The sequence below is a fragment of the Coccinella septempunctata genome, chromosome 9 (assembly GCF_907165205.1).
Source record: "Coccinella septempunctata chromosome 9, icCocSept1.1, whole genome shotgun sequence".
In the NCBI taxonomy this organism is placed as follows: Eukaryota; Metazoa; Arthropoda; class Insecta; order Coleoptera; family Coccinellidae; genus Coccinella; species Coccinella septempunctata.
Window position 1 is genome coordinate 19,147,429 of NC_058197.1, and position 18,567 is coordinate 19,165,995.

The 18,567-nt window shown below is 38.5% G+C and overlaps 5 protein-coding genes across 8 annotated transcripts; 3 read left to right on the plus strand and 2 right to left on the minus strand.

The window, feature by feature from the left end:
* The first annotated feature begins 609 nt into the window (after window positions 1–609).
* On the plus strand, window positions 610–9,762 carry LOC123320689 (dynein axonemal heavy chain 1-like). Its single transcript, XM_044908075.1, has 4 exons — window positions 610–2,899; window positions 3,018–3,332; window positions 3,386–6,095; window positions 6,149–9,762. The coding sequence occupies exons 1-4, from the start codon at window positions 680–682 to the stop codon at window positions 9,760–9,762; spliced, it is 8,859 nt and encodes a 2,952-aa protein (XP_044764010.1). The 5' UTR covers window positions 610–679.
* A 30-nt stretch (window positions 9,763–9,792) lies between these two features.
* LOC123320708 (zinc finger protein 583-like) lies at window positions 9,793–11,987 on the minus strand. Of its 2 annotated transcripts, none has more exons than XM_044908108.1 (2): window positions 11,418–11,987; window positions 9,793–11,289 (listed from the first exon to the last, which is right to left on the minus strand). In XM_044908108.1, exons 1-2 carry the CDS (start codon window positions 11,856–11,858, stop codon window positions 9,871–9,873), a joined length of 1,860 nt encoding a protein of 619 aa, XP_044764043.1. In that variant the 5' UTR covers window positions 11,859–11,987; the 3' UTR covers window positions 9,793–9,870. The 2 variants fall into 2 exon arrangements, with proteins under 2 accessions (XP_044764043.1, XP_044764042.1); XM_044908107.1 differs by having other exon boundaries at window positions 9,793–11,304.
* Window positions 11,988–12,455: 468 nt separating this feature from the next.
* LOC123320744 lies at window positions 12,456–14,403 on the plus strand. Of its 3 annotated transcripts, XR_006538789.1 has the most exons (6): window positions 12,467–12,762; window positions 12,992–13,067; window positions 13,145–13,240; window positions 13,469–13,501; window positions 13,559–14,014; window positions 14,071–14,403. XR_006538789.1 is itself a non-coding variant. In XM_044908151.1 (5 exons), exons 2-5 carry the CDS (start codon window positions 12,995–12,997, stop codon window positions 13,906–13,908), a joined length of 549 nt encoding a protein of 182 aa, XP_044764086.1. In that variant the 5' UTR covers window positions 12,456–12,762; window positions 12,992–12,994; the 3' UTR covers window positions 13,909–14,403. The 3 variants fall into 3 exon arrangements, 2 of the variants coding, with proteins under 2 accessions (XP_044764086.1, XP_044764085.1); XM_044908151.1 differs by having other exon boundaries at window positions 12,456–12,762; window positions 13,472–13,501; window positions 13,559–14,403; XM_044908150.1 differs by having other exon boundaries at window positions 12,471–12,762; window positions 13,559–14,403.
* Window positions 14,404–14,739: 336 nt separating this feature from the next.
* Window positions 14,740–16,953, plus strand: LOC123320725 (vacuolar protein sorting-associated protein 26B-like). Its single transcript, XM_044908128.1, has 9 exons — window positions 14,740–14,926; window positions 15,012–15,155; window positions 15,350–15,563; window positions 15,625–15,808; window positions 15,860–16,035; window positions 16,087–16,251; window positions 16,309–16,475; window positions 16,534–16,701; window positions 16,758–16,953. Exons 1-8 carry the CDS (start codon window positions 14,924–14,926, stop codon window positions 16,696–16,698), a joined length of 1,218 nt encoding a protein of 405 aa, XP_044764063.1. The 5' UTR covers window positions 14,740–14,923; the 3' UTR covers window positions 16,699–16,701; window positions 16,758–16,953.
* LOC123320728 (delta-aminolevulinic acid dehydratase) lies at window positions 16,819–18,484 on the minus strand. Its single transcript, XM_044908132.1, has 6 exons — window positions 18,260–18,484; window positions 18,058–18,205; window positions 17,784–18,003; window positions 17,561–17,734; window positions 17,235–17,510; window positions 16,819–17,179 (listed from the first exon to the last, which is right to left on the minus strand). The coding sequence occupies exons 1-6, from the start codon at window positions 18,388–18,390 to the stop codon at window positions 17,109–17,111; spliced, it is 1,020 nt and encodes a 339-aa protein (XP_044764067.1). The 5' UTR covers window positions 18,391–18,484; the 3' UTR covers window positions 16,819–17,108.
* Between the last annotated feature and the right edge of the window lie 83 nt (window positions 18,485–18,567).

Genomic DNA, 18,567 nt, shown 5'->3' on the forward strand with positions numbered 1-18,567 from the left:
ACGACAAGACCAAGGTGAAGATCCAGGGTTACCAGGAGGAGTTGACTGAGACGTACAAGAGCTACAGGAAGAAACTGAGGCAGGCCCAAGATGAAAATTTGCAGATGCGCTTCAAAGGTGAGTCGCATCACCCAAGGGATACCCCAAGGGTCTGTTTTTGTCCCCTTAAAATATGTTTTTAATGATTTCAGGTACTGTGGATGATCCCGACACCTTGAACTGGCCTGCACCCTTGAAGATATGCTCGAAAACCATCAAATTGATAGAGGATTTTCAACCCTGTCTCTCCTTAATGAAAATAGTTTGTAACCAGTCGCTCAAAACTAGGCATTGGAAAGAAATGTCAACTGTAGCTAAGACAGATCTGTCCCCAAACGCTGGAAGTACACTGAGGAAACTATTGGCCTACGATTTAAAACCTTACCTGGCCCCTTTAGAAATAATAAGTCAAGGGGCCAGTCACGAACAGGATCTTCTCGAGATAATTTTGAAAATGAAGAAAACCTGGCTAGACGTCAAATTAAAAGGTGAAGTTTACAAAGAGACTGAGTTAATAAACTTTTCTAATTTGAACACCGTTGTCAAATTCATCGAGGAAAATATGGAAAAACTACTGATACTCAACAGATCAGCATTCGCCAAACCACACAAGGACTTGATAGAAAATTTCTCAAACGACATGACAAACCTTAAAGACATTCTTATATTCTACGAGAAACTACAGGAAAAATTCTACCATCTATTACCTTTCTTCACGTTCATAAAAGAAAACGAAGAAACACTGGAACAAACCGAAGATTTCAATAAAGTGAAAGAATTCAAAACAGGCCTATACCCAACCTTGCAAAATGAAAACGTTTTCGATATATTGAAAAAACAGGATATACTTGAGGAAATACAAGAATATTTTAAACTTTTCGAAAACATCTATTCCGGTGTAAGACGATATTTAGATTCAATACGTACAAAATTCCCTAGATTCTACTTCCTATCCAATGAAGAACTGATAGAAATACTATCAAATATAATATTGGACGAAAAAATAATCCAAAAATACATGAAAAAAAGCATTGAGGGTATAACAGAGTTGATAATTCGAAACAAAAATATCATCGGAATAAAAAGTAGATACAATGAGGAAATCTACTTGAAGAACTACGTAACTATTGATAGGAAATTAGTAAACGTTTTTATTGAAACCGAGGAAGCTTTACATAAAAAGATGATGCAAGAAGTATCAACAGCTACTAAAAGTGATTTGAATGATGAAAAAATACTTTCGGATTCTTTAGGACAAGTTCTCTTCATCGCATTACAAATATTCTGTACATTCCTCAGTCACCAAGTGATAAACGGTCATAAAAACAATTTGAAAGACATCAGTTCAATGGTGGAAAACTATACACAGTGGATACGGAAAAACAAAGAACAAAATTCAAAGAGGAATGTATTAAAAAGCATCATCATATCTTTAATACAACAGGAAGATTTCTTAATGAGGATTTCAACAGAGAAAATCAAAGAAAACGATTTTATTTGGCTAACAAGATTAAAGTATTACTTGGAAAACGATATCTGTATTCTCAGAGTGTTAAATCTTTCATTCACCTATGGATACGAGTTTTACAGTGATTTTTCACCAGGTATATGCACCCCTTACACCGAACGATGCAATATAAGTTTGATATCCGCCTACAGCAGGTATAAATATGGAGCCATACAGGGTGAAGCTTGTTCGGGTAAGACAGAAACCTTCAAAAACCTCGCTGTTGCCCTTGGCGTTCACTATAAGATCATTTCATGCTCAGATTTCTTAACTTTCAAAATATTACAAAGGCTCTTGCTCGGTTGTTCCAAGGGAAATATGTGGCTGTGTTTAGACGAAATGAACAAGATCGATTTCAGCGTTTTATCTTCGATGTCCGATCTGCTTCGGGATTTCAACCGTTTAAAAATCGTCGAAGACGATAGAAGAATACGAAGTTTCGTCTGTATGACCCTCAGTCCCACCTTCCCGAGTTTATCGAAGCTACCGATGACTTTCAAGAGCCAATTTAGGAGTATCTGTATGATTCAGATGGATTTGTGCATGTTGAGTGAGTTAACGTTGACTGCTTTGGGTTTTAAAAGTGCCAAGTATTTATCCAAATGTATAGACTGTTTATTTAAAACATTAACTGATGTGTTAACGAAAAAATCCTACAAGTTTTCCCTGAAATTATTGAGGAAAATCTTGGAAACTTGCGATGGAAGCTTTGACCTCCCTCCGGATGAAGAAAAAGGAATATTTGTGAAAACAGTTGAGGAAACCATCCAACCAATGTTATCCCTAGATGATACTGTTATTTTTAAAGAGATTATAGATAGTGTTTTTGAGAAATCCAACGTTTATGAAACCAAACAAGGTGATTTAAGGGTAAAACTTGTATCTCACTTAGAAAACAACCACCTACACCCTGAACCAAGCTATGTCGACAGAATTCTTCAAGTTGAGGAAGCTTTAACCTCAAAACAAAACGTCATCTTACTAGGTGACATATTCGCTGGTAAGACCAAGGCAACTAGCGCCCTCTACAACTTGAAGACCGGTGGTAGGGGAACCTTGGAGATTATAAACCCAACAATCTTCGAAACCCAAGAATTGTACGGGTTTATGGATCACAAATATGATCTTTGGAAGGAAGGCATACTCACCAAGATATTCAAGAAGTTTTCAATTGTAGACGATTGTTGGTTGTTGTTCGACGGTCCAATCCAAAGCTACTGGATAGAGACCTTGTATTCTGTTCTAGATGACAAGAGGACCTTCACTTTAGGTTCTGGAGATTTTTTAACGATTAAAGATTCCAATTCTATTCTATTTGAAGTTGCGGAACTCGATGAAGCTTCTCCATCTTTGGTGAGTGCTATTTTTAAACAATATTTCCAAAGATTCTTTTATCATGCTGGATTATTCTTCATTTTCAGTAGGAAATAAAAGCTATATGTAGATTTGAATAATTTTAAAACCTTCACAGATCTCCCGTTGCTCTGTAGTCTTCTTCGAAACATCCCAACAACCTTGGCTAACATTGGTTAAACCTTGGATAAGAAAAATGTACAACAGTTGGCCAGACACTGTTCAAAATCTCCTGGAAGATTTAATGTTCTGGTTATTTCCACCTCTGCTGAAATTTCTCAACGAACATTGCACCCAAGCATATAATTTGGGAGAATTCTATCTGGTCAAAAGAACTGTGAATTACGTCCAAATCTTACTGAATGAGGCCCTTGCTAGGAAGGACGAAGATCTGAAAAATGTCATAATATGGGTGCAAGCCAGTGTTCTCTTGGTAAACGTTACAGTTTTAACAGTAGTTCAATTTGTAGTCGAAGATATTTTCAGGGAATTTACATTGGACTCACCGCTACTCTATCTAGTGAATCATCCATGAAATTCGACGTTTTCTTCAAGCAGTTATCGAAGAATCAAGTACCAGAATACCCCCTTCCAGAGACTATCGAAAAAATTGATGTCAATGTCCCAACGGAAGGTCTATTTTCCGAGTATTTTTACATCTATAAAGGCAGAGGAACGTTTAAGTACACCCCTGATACTTTAAAAAACGAGAAAGTGATGTTTAAAACCTACATAGATGACGTTATGGTACCAACAACGGACACACAAAGAACACTTTCAATTTTAGACAAACATATATCCAACAACTTCCCAGTTATACTGACCGGACCAACCGGCACAGCCAAAACACTCTGTATAAAACATTTCGTCAACCACGTCTTGGAAAGATCGAAATATACCTCAATTTTCTTGAAATTCATCCCCAGATTGACATCCAAACGATTGCAGAATGGGATACAATCGAATTTTTTGAAAAATATATCGTTTGACTGCGAAAAGGAGGTCAGGAAAAACCTGATCGTTATTGAAGACTTGAACGTTGTGACTTTGAACCGGTATAAAGTTTCTACGGTGGTGGAATTTCTTAGACAAACTTTGGATTATCAATTTTGGTATGATACCGACAGTTTTGAAAAGATCCCCATGGAAAATTTAGGGTTTGTCGCTACTACAGGGCCACAAGGTGGTTTGTACAGGAATATAAGTAAGAGGTTGCTGAAATACTTCGATATCTACAAGGTGAACGATGTTAGCGACGAAAATTTAACCAGGATATTCTCGAATATCTTACAAGTGGAATGGAGAAAAAATGGCTTCGCCGCAGACATAGCTTTGGTCACAAATTCCCTAGCCAATGCCACCCTGAGTGTTTACGAATTCTGCCTGGACAATTTCAAAACGAGTCCTTTGAAATTCAGTTACTCCTACAATGTCTGGGACTTCCTCAAGGTCCTAAGAGGATTGTTTTCCCTCAAGAAAGAATCAGCAGACGCCAATAAGAAAATATTCAACAAATTGTGGATGAACGAATGTGCCAGGGTCTTCGGAGACAGGCTTTTAAAATTAGAAGAAAGGAATAAACTGTACAAAGAACTGATGATCATTTACGAGCTCCAATTCAAGGAATGCTTCAGCGAAACCTTCAACGGCATCAAATACCAAGAGATACCTGATAAAATTAATTTTGGCACCATCACTTGCAACGGTGAGAGGTACGAAGAGATGGATTACGAAAACTTAAAGGAAAGACTCGAAGAATTCTCCAGGAAATACCATTTAAGTACCGGAATAAAACTGGTGTTGTTCAAGGAAGTTTACCCGAAAATAATAACGATTTCTAGACTACTTTCAATCGAAAACTCCCACGGTTTACTCTTGGGTGTATCAGGGACTGGAAGAAAGACCTTAATCGATTTGGCATCCATCGTACACAACTGCAAAGTGTTCAACCCACACATATCATACTTATACGACGAAAAAACTTGGCATAACACCTTCAAACAAGTTTTAATACACTCAGGGGGCGGTGGAAAAACAACTGCGATGTATCTAAACGAAGAACACCTAATTCACCAATTTATCCTACAGGATTTTAATTCCTTCTTGCAAAATGGCGACATAATGGATCTTTTTGAGATCGAGGAAGAACCCTTGGTCTTGAACATGGTCAGGTTGGATGCCCAGTGTGGGAACCCCAATTTAAACATAAGTTCCCACGATGTCTACACGTTTTTCATCGAGAGATGCAGGAGGAAACTCCACATTTTCTTCAGTCTGAACTGCGAACCTTCTACCATCGAAATGAGGACTCAACTGTTCCCATCGCTGGTCAAATATTGTACCCCCATCTGGTTCAACGAATGGTCCGACGAAGCCCTGTGCGATATAGCTTATAGATGGACGGAAAACCAAACTTGTGAAACTTCAGTGAAATTCTTCAACGACGCAAAATTGGCCACTGGTCAAGTGTTTAAAATGACCGGTAAGAAGTTCCATGTTACCACCAAAACTTACGTGGAGTTCCTCCAACTTTACTCCGATGTAATAGAGAAGGAAAAATCGTGTCTCAAAGAGATAAAGGAGAATTACTTGACTGGTCTACGAAAGCTGAAATACGCTGATAACCAAATAAAAAAATTACAAGAGCACCTTTGCGCCTACCAGTTACAACTGAGGATAATGTCTAAGAAAGCTGGCGATATGACCAGGCAGATAGCCAGGGAGACTTTAGACGTCGAAAGAGCTTCCGATCTGGTCAAAAAAGATGAAAAAGTAGCCAATGTTCAAGCGGAAGCTGCTGCGATTCTCAAAGCCGACTGTGAGATCGATTTGGCCCAAGCAATACCGATTTTAGAAGACGCTATTCAAGCCTTGAACACTTTAAAACCACCAGATATAACCCTGGTCAAATCGATGAAGAACCCACCGGACGCCATCAAGTTAGTTATGGCCGCTGTCTGCGTGATCAAAGATGTTAAACCGGACAGGATACCAGATCCTTCAACCGGCAGAAAACTCATAGATTATTGGGGCCCCAGCAAGAGGATCCTTGGCGATATGAACTTCTTGCAGAGCCTGAAGGATTTCGACAAAGACCACATCAAACCGGAGATCATGGTGAAGATCAGGAAGGATTATTTGTCCCATAAAGACTTTAAGCCTCACGTGGTAGCTAAGGCGTCCAGCGCAGCTGAAGGTAATACTATTACTTACCAATAATCACAACGAAACCTAAACCTTAAATTTCAGGGCTTTGCAAGTGGATCATAGCGATGGATATGTACGATAAGGTGGCCAAAGAGGTTGCCCCCAAGAAGGAGAAACTGGAGAAGGCTGAGAGGGAATACGCGGAAACTCTAGCCATCCTCGACGAGAAAAAATTGGAGGTCGTACGTTTGGAGAGGCAGCTAGCACAACTGAACGTTAAACTCCAAGAGGCCAACAAGAAACAGAGTCGTTTGCAGAAAACAGCGGACGCTTGCAACAGGAAACTGGAGAGATCTGTGATACTGGTCACAGGTTTCGAAGATGAGAAAATTCAATGGTCCAACGAAGTCGCAAAGTTGGATCTCAAGCATCGCTGTCTCGGCTGTGATGTACTTTTAACCAGCGCCTTCATCGCCTACCTCTCACCTTTCCCAACCCAATTTCGAAGGGATATGGTGGAGAAATGGTACAAGCATTTGAGGGAGTCCAACGTTCCTGTATCCGAAGATTGGGATTTGACCACAACGCTGATTTCAAACAACGTCGTCCTTCGCGGATTGCCGCAAGAAAAATATTTCTACGAGAACAGCATCGTGCATAAATACTCCCAAAAATACAGTCTTATAATCGATCCACATGGTTTGGCTAAAAATTGGATACAAAAAACAGTGGACAAAGCTACCCTCCACATCACCAAATACGGATACTCCAATTTCATCCAAGACGTTAAACACTGTTTAAAATCAGGTAAAATCCTCTTGGTAGAAAACGTCAGTGAAAACATCTCAAGTTGTTTGAATACAATTCTAAACAAAGAATTAACGAAGGAAGGACACGAATATTTCATTACATTCAAAGGTGAGGATATAAAATTCAATAAAAACTTTCAACTTATCATGCTTACCACGTTAACATCCCCAAATTACAAAACAGAGATAACAAACAAATTGAGAATCATAGATTTCACCATAACCAATTTTTCCATACAAACAAAACTATTGAGTCTTGTAATAAAAACCGAGGATCCCTTGGTCAGCAAACAGATCAGTATATCGAAGAAGAAGCAGAAGAAAAACGAAAATTTGCTGAAGGAATACGAAGAGAACATCCTGAAAACCCTGTCAGCGGCTGAAGCCGACTTGTTGGAGGATAACAGAACTTTGAGGATCTTAGACGACACGAAGAACATGTACAAACGCATAAATCAAGAAATTTATCTACCAGACAAGGTTGTTCCAACTTTTCAAAGACTTGAGGAAGACTATAGGGAATTTTCACATTACGCATCCACCATTTTTTTTTGCGTGGAAGATTTCCTAGGGCAGAACGAGAAAAACAAATTTCCCTACAAACAATTCTTGACAGTTTTCAGAAAATCCATCCTAGATGCCCCATTATCTAAGGATCCTACGAAACGTATTGAAAACATCAAAGGTTGCTTCACTTACACCATTTCTAGACATGTAGGACGAATAGTCTCTCCCAAACAGTACCTGAGCTTCCTCTATCATATGACTTGTAAAATACTCATATTCAATGCGCAAATCTCCCAGGAAGAATTTAAATATTTATCCGAAATAAAATATTCAAAACAAAAATCCTTACCCAACAAAATACTGCAAGATCTCAACCGAACAACTGAGAAAACGAAAAATTGGGATCAAATGAAGCACCTCCAAAATTTAAAAGCTTTCCAAGGCTTCGTAGACTCCGCCAAAGACAACCAAACACTCTGGGACAAGTTTTTAAGCGAGAATGACCCAGAGGATCAACAAATTCCTCACCCGTGGCAGAACAACCTGAACGATTTCCAAAAATTCCTCTTGTTACAAACTCTCAGACCAGACAGAACCGAAGAATGCATGAAAAAGCTAGTTACCCAAGTTCTCGATGAAAAATACGTACGTCCCGTAGAAATAGACTTGGAGAAATTGTACTCCGAGTCCTTCTGTCTCTCTCCCATCCTCTTCCTAACGTCCAACGACCGTTCACCCATCGCCAAGTTAAGAAACTTCGCGGTTAAAAAAAAATTCAGCAACAAATTCAGGTCTGTGTGCATTTCCGAGGGTGACAATACAAGGGTGGAGGAGGTAATCGCTATCGGCCAATCGGAGGGGTTGTGGGTGTGTCTACTCAACTGTCACCTGTCACGCACTTGGAGATATAACCTAGAAAAGATCTGCGGTCTTATGACCTTCGAGAATACGAACGAGAACTTCAGATTGTGGCTGATATCAGATGTTTCCTTTGATTTACCTTGCGATTTATTGGAGAAATGCGTGAAGACTGTCTACGAGGATACGGAATTTTTCAAGGACAATCTTTTGAATTCCTACAAGGACTTCGTGGACGACGTCAACGTAGAAGAGTATCAGAACTATTCGCAAGTAACCGTGAGACTTATATACAGAATGGTCTGTTTTCACACTGTCATCAACTGGAGATCTAGATTTGAAGGCATTGCCTGGAACAATCCATTCACTTTCGAAGACTACAACTTGAGATTCGCTTTAAAATTCTTACCGAGCATCATATCTATATATAAATCGAACAAAGCTCTTGATTATTTGATTGGGCAAGCCTCATACTGCGGTCAAATAATGAACAAAATAGATTATGAGGTAGCCGACACTTTATTTAAAGAATTCATGAGTTTGGGGGAGATTTCAATCTTCACGTTCCCCAACAAAAACAATATACATGACTTCATTGAACATATTGTGGATAGAATTCCTTCAAGGGAATCACCAGAGTGTTTTGGTTTCAACCAAGCCTGTTTACTCCGAAAAAATATACGAGAAAGTTTAAAATTCACTTTATACATACCTTCGATGGACCAAACATGGGATGATGGTCATCACGGTGAAGAACTGAAGAAAATAATCGAAACATCATACAAATTAATAAATGTTGAAATAAAAATCGAAACTGAAATAAAAACAGAACAAAATACGTTGGAAACAATCTTAAACCGAGAGATTGAACATTGCCTCAAACTGAGCAACCACATTCTGAAATATTTGAAGATTCTCGATGTGATATTGACAAACAACAGTTTACTTTCAACTGAACTGAAGGAAATTGTTCGGGAATTGTTAATGAACAAGATCCCTAAGAAATTCCTGAAATATTCTTTTGTAACCGATCTGAATTATTCGTTATTTATAATCAATTTGAGGCAACGTCTGTTATTCTTCAAGGAATGGAAGGAAAATGGGGTACCGGAAAGTATTTGGATATCAGCCTTCTTTTTCCCAAGTGCTGTTTTAACAGTTCAGAAAATGTTGTATGTACAAAAATTAGGACAATATTTGAATACGTTTTCAAACATGTTTGAAATGGTAGGTTGTGAGGCAGATGATGGAATTAAAATCCACGGTTTATTTTTGGTGAACGCAAGATTTGATTTGGCTGAAAGTTATATCGAGTTGTTGCCTTCTAATGTGTATTTTGAGGAAATTACATCTATATCTATCAAACCGTTGCTAGACAGTGATAGATGTTGTTATAATTGTCCAGTGTATAGAACAGACAGACGGAGAGACAGTGAACGTTTCAGAAATTTAATTTTTTTCATTGGAGTACGATCGAAAGTTCCTAAAAACACCCTAGCTAAATTGGGAGTAGCTTTGGTATGTGAAAAACCCAATGAATAGGGTATTTCACTGATTGAAATCAACACTGAATTGAATATATAAAATATCTGAATTTATTGACAACGATAACAAATTACAAATAAAATTTTCAAATCAAAAACAACAAACTCATTCCGGAATACCTCCGCAAGTCTTCATATGCACCCCCAACAGCCCCTTGGCCACAAAACCCTTCTGACAGAGCTGACAACGATACGGTCTCTCCCCAGAGTGATAACGCCCATGTATAACAAGAGTGGACCTCTGAGAGAACCCCTTGTTGCAAATATTGCAAACATGAGGTTTCTCCCCACTGTGCACCCTCTCGTGTAACGTTAAATTGCACTTTTTCGCGAATCCCTTGCCGCAAACCGAACAACAGTGAGGCTTGTAGCCGGTGTGGATCCTCAGGTGTTGTTTGAGGTGCTCGGAACTCGACAAAGACTTACCGCACATGTCGCAAAGCACCGCACTCTCACCGGTGTGCCCCCGGAGGTGCAGCACCAGGCTCTTCTTGTGGGCAAACTTCTTCTGGCAGATCTCGCATTCGTGGTTGATTGGCACATTGGAAAACATCTCGGGATGCATATTTTTCTTATGGGCTATCAGGTACCTGGTGTACGGGAAACTTTTCGAGCACACTTCGCACTCAAAGGGCATGGCACCTGTGTGGAAATTCTTATGCTCTTGGTACCAAGAGAAAGAGCTGAAACCCTTATTACAAATTTCACACCTATACTTTACGTTATCCTCGTGGGAATTCCTAACATGGCACCTCAACTCCTTCAACTCTTCATCCTCAAAATCGCAGGCTGCGCATCTGTAAACCTTCTCCAAACTGTGCCTCTTGTTGTTGTGCACGCTCAGAGAGAACAGATTCTTGAAAGCCCTATGGCAAACTTCACAGTTATACTGCTTTTCCCCGTGGTTCAACTCCACGTGTCTCTCGTAACTTATCAGGGACGTGAAGTCGGTCAGGCATACCGGACACATGAAATAATCCCCTACCATTTTGCTGCCCTTGAGAGATTCCGTCTCGCTCTTGTGTATCTCGTAGTGTTCCATCAGGTCGTCCTTGTTTTTTTTCACTTCCGAACAAATCATGCACTGCCACTTGGTGTTATTCCTGGATTCCAACTGTTTCAGTTGTTTCTTCTTGTGTTTCAATTTAGGATAGACGAAAGGATTCTTATAACCTAACTTTTTGAGTGTTTCGTGGATCTGGGCCGCAAACGGACTAGTTATGTCTTCGTTATGTAACCAGCTGCCTTCCGACAATTGGACAATGGGAACCAAGTGGTCCTCTCTAGTCGGAGGTGTAGAAGGGAAGATTGGAGGTACCTCTTCTGTTGAGGTACTCGGTTTATCGATAGGGGTTCGACTAGATGGATCTGGAAAACTTACATCGTCTTCTATATCGCTATCGTCCCATTCCTTATCAGTTTTCGTTTCTTTCAAGTCATCCTCGTCTGATTCCTTCAGACTTTGGATAATCTGCCTTATGTTAGCTGCACGTCTGCTTCTTTTCGGCCTTGGTGATCGCAATTTCTGTTGGTAGACATCCTGAATGAAATAATTCAACTTTGACACTTCCCCATGATTTACAGGAAAATAAAAGCGTTATATTAGAAGCGAATATCACAAATTAGTGGGTAGGATTCAAGAAAGTGACTCACCAAATTATCAGTAGAAGTATCGCACCCAGAGTTTTTCAATCTACTTGATGATATTTCATCGTCAGTATCCACAGCCTCTTCTTTTACCCTTGTCTCATTATTAATGTTTCCAGATTCCTGGATATTCGATAATTGACCAGGTTTCATATTATCCGTTGAAACTTGATCAACTGAGCCATTACTTATCCATAGAGTTAGTTGCTTTTCAGCTTCGATACTGTCATTCCAAAATTGGTAAAACAGATCTAACTTATTAGCACAATTAACGCATATATTCTTTGGTAGATCGTCCACTTTCGTTATCGTGACTGGTAAGCAAGTATTTATTTTCATCTGGACTTGTTCTACAGCCTCACCTGTCTCACCGAAAATTGGAACGTTAACATTGTCTTTTTCCAAACATAAACGACAGAGCAGAATGATATTATCTTTGCTGGTCATTCTAATCCTCACTGGCGGAAAGAATGATCTTCAACACCATTAAAGGTATATCAATTCATTGAGATTCTTAGAAGGATACATGGCACAAAAGTTCAGGTTCTGTTTGACACATAACCTGGTCATCAAACCAGGAAATCAGCTGATTCTTGGAACAGTGGAGTTTTGAACTACCGGATATTTGAACTACTCTGTTACTCTTTGTCCGCGAGTTGAATCAAAAAGTAATTTTCGGTTGAAAAATGATGAAAGTTAGAGTTTTTCAGAGCTGATGTGAACAAAATTAATATAGCGAGTAACAAAATAAATCATGAATGAAAAAAGACCGGGTCGATATAGGTCGAAAAAAAAATTCGATCGGCATTAAAAAAAATTGAACTTTGAAGAGCTACAGCACCTAGAAAAATGGGTCTGGACAGATGCTGATTTTTTTACATATAGATTGATCCTTCGTGAATAGAATGGTCCAATTTTCATCAACCTGTAGCGTACAGTTTGGAAGTTATGATTTTTTCCGCAAAAAAAATCAGCATATGTCCAGTGCAATTTTTCTAACTCTTGTAGCTCTTCAAAGTTGACCAAATTATTCCAGTTTGGAAAAAAGATGTTCTTAATTAAGAGGTACCAAAGATTAGACCTTTAACAGGAACTGTAAGTCTTGACCTCTTGTAGTCGCCGTCTATGAAATCCAAATCTACTACGTCATTTTTAAAAATGATTCACGGAAGTGTAGTATGGGTGCGCGTTGTGGAATTTCAACACGCGGTATAAAAGGCCGCTAAGATAACGTTTCAAATCTCCATTGCTTTATCTTGATAAATTTTTTGAATAATAATTGAAGTTCAAAAAGCCCATCAGGCAGAATCATCTCGGATCTTCAAACAAACTTTGCAGCAAGAGCGACAAAGTGAGTTCTCATAGATTAAATTTTTTAAATAATATTCCTTCTGGGCGTTTTGTAAATGTATCCAATTCAGAGATAAGAGAGATCCAATTCTTTTATGGTTATTCGATATGTTTGTTTTTGTTTTGTTTTGATTCATGATGTAATAGGATGCTGTGTTACCAGTCCAGTGGCGTAGGATACGTTATCCAAATTATTTACTACTCTACTACACTATTCCTTTTTTTTTCAGAAAATGAGCCAGTATGCAGTACCCTCTGCTCCACCTGTAGATCAGGGTGGTATCCCAACCGCACCCCCTTCTTATGGTGAGCTCATTTGATCGTTTTTTTCAATATTTTTTCATATTTATTCAATCTGATTAACTTTTCGAAATCTCCTTCAGATGAAGCAGTTGGTAACTTAGCACCACCTCCGAGGGACCAAAATATTTCAAGTTCTGCTCAATTAGATGTCGTAAATGAAGAAGAGAGAAAGAAGGGTAAGAAAATTTTCCAACTCTACACCCAAATGTACAAGAAAGACTTTCTAATATTATGTAACACCTTTTCAAACACTTCTTGGATCGCATGATTTGTATAGATGAGTTTCTGCTGATTATTATCGAAAAGAGCAATTTTTAGCGTGAGAACTCATTGGTACCCTAAAAATTTCACCCTAGAATCTATCCGAAACTTTGAAAATATTAAAAATTCCGTTATTCTTCCAGCAGATCAAAAAAAGCAAGACCAACCCCTCAACGGTAAGTTATACACAAACTCCTCTAAAACCAAAACCTCTCACACACTTCTATCCGCAGCACCACCACCCCTGGTGACGGTACAACCCCAGCCACAACAACAAATGACCTACAACTTCGATCAGCCAGTCTACCAGCAACCTGCCTCTCCGTCCAACGACTGCTGCCTCTTCTGCTTGTGGTGCGACGGCAGCGAAATAGCAGATCTGTGCTACTGCATCTTCTGCTGCTCCAGGCACGTGACAGGCCATGACGCAGGTTGTTGCGACTGTGGCGACACCTGCTGTGACTGCCCAGAAGGTTGCTGCGAGTGTGGAGACTGCGATTGTGATTGTGGTGATTGTGATTGTGGCGATTGCGATTGTGGTGGTGGGGGTGATTGTAATTGCGGGGATTGTTCCATAATCTAGTTGTTATATTCCACTCGAAAAATGAGCCCCATATTACAGTCAAATGAAAACAAATCTGGATAAAACTTCAAGGGTCAGAGATAGAACCCTCAAAAGTATATAATACAGGGGATATTATTCAAAGATTTAAGAGTTCAACACCTTTCGATTTTTCTGAACGTTAAGTGAATTTCTAAAACTCCAATTATGTATACACTATTTAATTGTTCAGCTCAATGTGTTCAAAGAAAGCTTGACAATAATATAGAACAAACCGACGATATCTATAGCCATATTTGTTCTGCTCACTTAATCGACTTGGCACGTTTTAGCACTATAATTTGATTTTATTGACAATTTTATTTTCATGAATTGTAGCATATTTTTATACTCAAGCATTATTTTATATGAAATGTTATATCCTATATTGAAACAATTATTTTCTAAGTTGATCAGTATTTCTACAGAAATATTTTTTATATGAATAAACGATACAATATATTTAAATATGGTAAATTTACACTATTTCTTCTAGTAAACATTTCTGGTAAATTATCTGTTATCATTGAGTTTAATACTCATTGCTATTATCCATTATTTTTTATCAACATATATGGTGGATGCGCCATCTCAAGGGAAAGTTTAGGTTAAGTGCATCCACCATTAATTTCAAGTTTGACCTTGAAATAGGGAAATACCTTTTCCAATCAAAATTCATTCTTGAAAATCTGAAATTAAACAGTCGACCAAGAAGACAAAGCTTTTATTCCCGAATTCTCCGAAGAAAACATTTATTATTTATAGCAATTAATTTATGACATCTCGAACACACCTGTTTGTCCACTTGTCGCCCATTTCTATGGACGCAAACGCCATCTTCTCACGAATCCACAAAAATCCTGTCAAGAATACGTTCTAAAGTGATGTTAATTCGTTAATTTATCGGTCGAATATCAATTAAAGACTGAGCTTTCGTTGTTCTTCGAAGGAATAGATACAAATTGTTTGGAATTTATGTGATCATCAGCAAATTGAAATGGTGAGTAACGCCTACTTCGTATTCGGAGAGCTGAGGTTAATTTTGACGTCTCGAATTAATCTGAATACGTTGAACTTGTTTTCAGAGTTTTTTTGGATTTGGTCAATCTGCAGAGATTGAAATATACCTTGATGGACAAGAGACTAGGAAAACTGCCGAAGTTAAAACGGATGATTCCAAGAAGGAAAGACTATTGTTATATTATGATGGGGAAACAGTCTCAGGAAAGGTAAAAAGGACCTTGGTTTTTTTTTTACAGACCTAATGAGCTATTCATCCATAAGAAATGGTTGATTAATTGTTTTTTATCAATTTGACTGGAAAAGGATAGGTCAAAGTTGATCAAAATAAACGTAAACTTGTTTTTGACAACTTGTTTGTTAGCTAGTATTAAGCAATATTTACTGATTGTTTTTATTATAGGTGAATATCAGTTTGAAAAAGCCTGGGAGTAAGTTGGAACATCAGGGTATCAAAATAGAATTTATAGGCCAAATTGAGATGTTTTATGACAGAGGTAATCATCATGAATTCATTTCTTTGGTGAAAGAATTGGCGCGCCCCGGTGAAATGATTGCAAATACCAGCTATCCTTTTGAATTCAGCTGTGTAGAGAAGCCTTTTGAAGTATACACAGGTAGGCAGTTCATTTGTATTATATAATCCGAGACGGGTTTTCATCTTTGTCTTCTCATCAGGAGCTAATGTCAGACTGCGCTATTTCCTAAAGGTGACCATAATTCGTAGGCTTGCAGACATAGTTAAGGAATTAGATATAGCTGTCCATACTTTGTCGAGTTACACAGAGATGAACAGCTCCATTAAAATGGAAGTGGGTATAGAAGATTGCTTGCACATTGAATTCGAGTACAACAAATCGAAGTAAGTTTAATATTCCTCGAATATCAACAAATTTCAAGGTGATTCTTGTAGGTACCACCTGAAGGACGTCATTGTGGGTAAAATCTACTTCCTTTTAGTGCGGATAAAGATCAAACATATGGAAATTGCCATCATCAAGAAAGAAACAACAGGGCAAGGTCCCAACACTTTCACAGAAAACGAGACAATAGCCAAATATGAAATAATGGACGGGGCCCCAGTTAGAGGTACAATTTTCATTATTTCCCTGGGAAAAAATTAAATAATCCAAATTTCAGGAGAAAGCATTCCGATCAGGGTTTTCTTGGCGGGATACGATCTAACCCCAACCATGAGAGATATAAACAAGAAGTTCTCCGTTAAATATTTCCTAAATCTTGTTCTTATGGATACCGAGGATAGGAGATATTTCAAGCAACAAGAAATCACCCTGTGGAGAAAAGGTTAATTATTTTAATTCTCGTATTTTTTTTTATTGTTTTCCATTTATTTTCATTCAGGTGATAAAATACGTAAGAATAATGCTCATAGTCCTTCTATTATGGCCGGTACGCAGAATTTGCAGAACATGGCGCAGGCTCACCAGAAATCCTTGGAAAATAAGGGAAATAACGATATCATCAACGATGGGGATGAATCACCTGAAAGCGGTGTACCTGGTGTCAAGGTAAGTGAGAGTGAGAGATCAAATACGAGAATTTTCACGGTTTTATCTTAATTTCTAGGAAGACTTTTTGAGGGCGCCAAATTCAGATTCGAATGACAAAAGTAGAGACCCGTTTGACGGTAAGACATCTTCACCGGAAGAAGCGGAGTATAGGAAAATCGAGAACATGACCAGAGAAGCAGGAGACGGACAAAACGATAACGGCAACGATGCTGCTGAGTGATAGGTGGGGGCACCCGTTGTTTGTCGAGATTTCGATATCTGAAATGTTTATATTTGCAGGAAAAGCAATGCTCGAATAGGAAATATCAAGAAAGTGCTATTGGAAAAAATTATATAGAAGTGTTTGTATATAATGTATTTGTTATATCGACAGTTTGAAACTGTATGTCATGTATATTATGAAATTTATTGATTTACACTTTATTATTGTATATTTCTCATATAGTAAACGTTACTGAGTACATAGAACATTTTACGCAGGCTTTCATTCCTTTTACAGGCACATGCTGTCGATATCGTACCACTACACCAATTCTTTTATCCAATCACAAAAATAAATAAACACTGAACCCCTCCCAGTTGAATCACCCCGATCAATATATTAAAAATTTCACTATGAACAACAACGAATTACAACTTGCTGCCCCCATGTATCCAGTCCAATATCTGAGGTGTGAAGTAAGTTATTATAACATCAGCACCTACAGCAAAACAACATGAACACTTTAGAAAACATTCTTAAAGACTTCCACTAACCTGATCTCCTCAGCGAAGACAAAACCTCGGTTAAAACAAGCCTCAAATCGACAGCTTCAGCTTTGGCGGCATGGTGAATCATCGCAAACTCTCCCGATACCTGATAAACGAACATTGGGTATTCCGGATATTTGTTCTTCAGCTCCTTGACGATGTCCATATAAATAAGTACAGGTTTCACCATCAACATGTCAGCTCCTTCTTCTACGTCTCGAGCGGCAGCCCTCAATGCCAAACCGGTGCTTTCCGAAGGTAATTGGTAACACTTTCGATCCCCTAAAAAAAATTCGTCAGAAATTTGGATACTTCGATTTTTGATGGCATACCGAACGCTGGTGCTGATTTACTAGCGTCCCTGAAAGGCCCATAGAGATTCGATGCAAATTTAGCAGTGTACGATAAAACAGATACTCTATTGACTAAACCATTGTCCCTCAACGATTGCTTTATAGCACCAATTCTTCCGTCCATCATGTCAGAAGGAGCAACAATGTCAGCGCCTATAATTAAATGATTAACCTTGTTCTCTCTTGAATATCAATTTCCTACCTGCTTTAGCGTAAGCTAAAGCCACTTCAGCTAGTCTCTTGATACTGTCATCATTTTTGATATACCCATCCTTGTCAAGGATTCCGCAATGACCATGCGAAGTATAGGCACATAAACAAACATCACAGGCTACTGTTAAAGACGGAAACCATGTTTTCAGCTTTGGAACTGCCTTCAACACTGGATTCTTCTCGGTACTTGCATTGGAACCAGTCTCATCCTAAAATATTGAACAAATTTTCGTTTCGGTTTCGAAATGATGCGACTTTAATACCTTAGGAACATTATTGATAACTCCAAAGAGAAGTACAGATTGCAAACCTTTCTCGACAAGAGGGGATAAGTGATCTTTGAGCCTGTTGATCCCGAATCTTGAAATACCAGGCATGCTTTGAATGGGTTGTACGGCATTCTCGTCGTCGCTGGAATTTATATTTCGTTTAGAATACCGGTCGCCACCAAATGATTCGACTTACACTATGAATATAGGGTACATAAGATTCTTTTGCGTTATTTCGCAGTTCAAACCTTGCCAACCCCTAAGGGTTTTATTGAATATGCTACTGTGCAGAATATGCTTATTTGCTGGATTCCCACCGCTTGCCATTTTCAATTCGAGAAGTACGGTTTCTTCAAATTTTGGAGATACGCGAGGAAAAGAAAGTGAGGTTAGGGCGCCTCAATTCAAAGAGCTTGATTAATTGCTAGGTCACTGTCCTGAAAACCATAGAAAAGATGAAGACAGAAAATTACTTATGGCATACTCGAATTCAAAAAATTTCCG

Excerpts from the sequence above, each read along its gene's own strand:
- LOC123320708 (XM_044908107.1), bottom strand. The coding sequence starts at position 11,858 with ATGACCAGCAAAGATAATATCATTCTGCTCTGTCGTTTATGTTTGGAA. Across the intron at positions 11,305-11,417 it reads ATACTTCTACTGATAATTTG|GATGTCTACCAACAGAAATT; the intron begins GTGAGTCACTTT and ends TATTTCATTCAG.
- LOC123320728 (XM_044908132.1), bottom strand. The coding sequence starts at position 18,390 with ATGGCAAGCGGTGGGAATCCAGCAAATAAGCATATTCTGCACAGTAGC. Across the intron at positions 18,004-18,057 it reads TTATCAATAATGTTCCTAAG|GATGAGACTGGTTCCAATGC; the intron begins GTATTAAAGTCG and ends TCAATATTTTAG. Across the intron at positions 17,735-17,783 it reads TTTAGCTTACGCTAAAGCAG|GCGCTGACATTGTTGCTCCT; the intron begins GTAGGAAATTGA and ends ATTTAATTATAG.
- LOC123320744 (XM_044908150.1), top strand. The coding sequence starts at position 12,995 with ATGAGCCAGTATGCAGTACCCTCTGCTCCACCTGTAGATCAGGGTGGT. Across the intron at positions 13,068-13,144 it reads AACCGCACCCCCTTCTTATG|ATGAAGCAGTTGGTAACTTA; the intron begins GTGAGCTCATTT and ends AATCTCCTTCAG. Across the intron at positions 13,502-13,558 it reads GCAAGACCAACCCCTCAACG|CACCACCACCCCTGGTGACG; the intron begins GTAAGTTATACA and ends TTCTATCCGCAG.
- LOC123320689 (XM_044908075.1), top strand. The coding sequence starts at position 680 with ATGACAAACCTTAAAGACATTCTTATATTCTACGAGAAACTACAGGAA. Across the intron at positions 2,900-3,017 it reads ATGAAGCTTCTCCATCTTTG|ATCTCCCGTTGCTCTGTAGT; the intron begins GTGAGTGCTATT and ends AAACCTTCACAG. Across the intron at positions 3,333-3,385 it reads TGCAAGCCAGTGTTCTCTTG|GGAATTTACATTGGACTCAC; the intron begins GTAAACGTTACA and ends AGATATTTTCAG.
- LOC123320725 (XM_044908128.1), top strand. Across the intron at positions 16,036-16,086 it reads GGACGGGGCCCCAGTTAGAG|GAGAAAGCATTCCGATCAGG; the intron begins GTACAATTTTCA and ends TCCAAATTTCAG. Across the intron at positions 16,476-16,533 it reads GCGGTGTACCTGGTGTCAAG|GAAGACTTTTTGAGGGCGCC; the intron begins GTAAGTGAGAGT and ends CTTAATTTCTAG.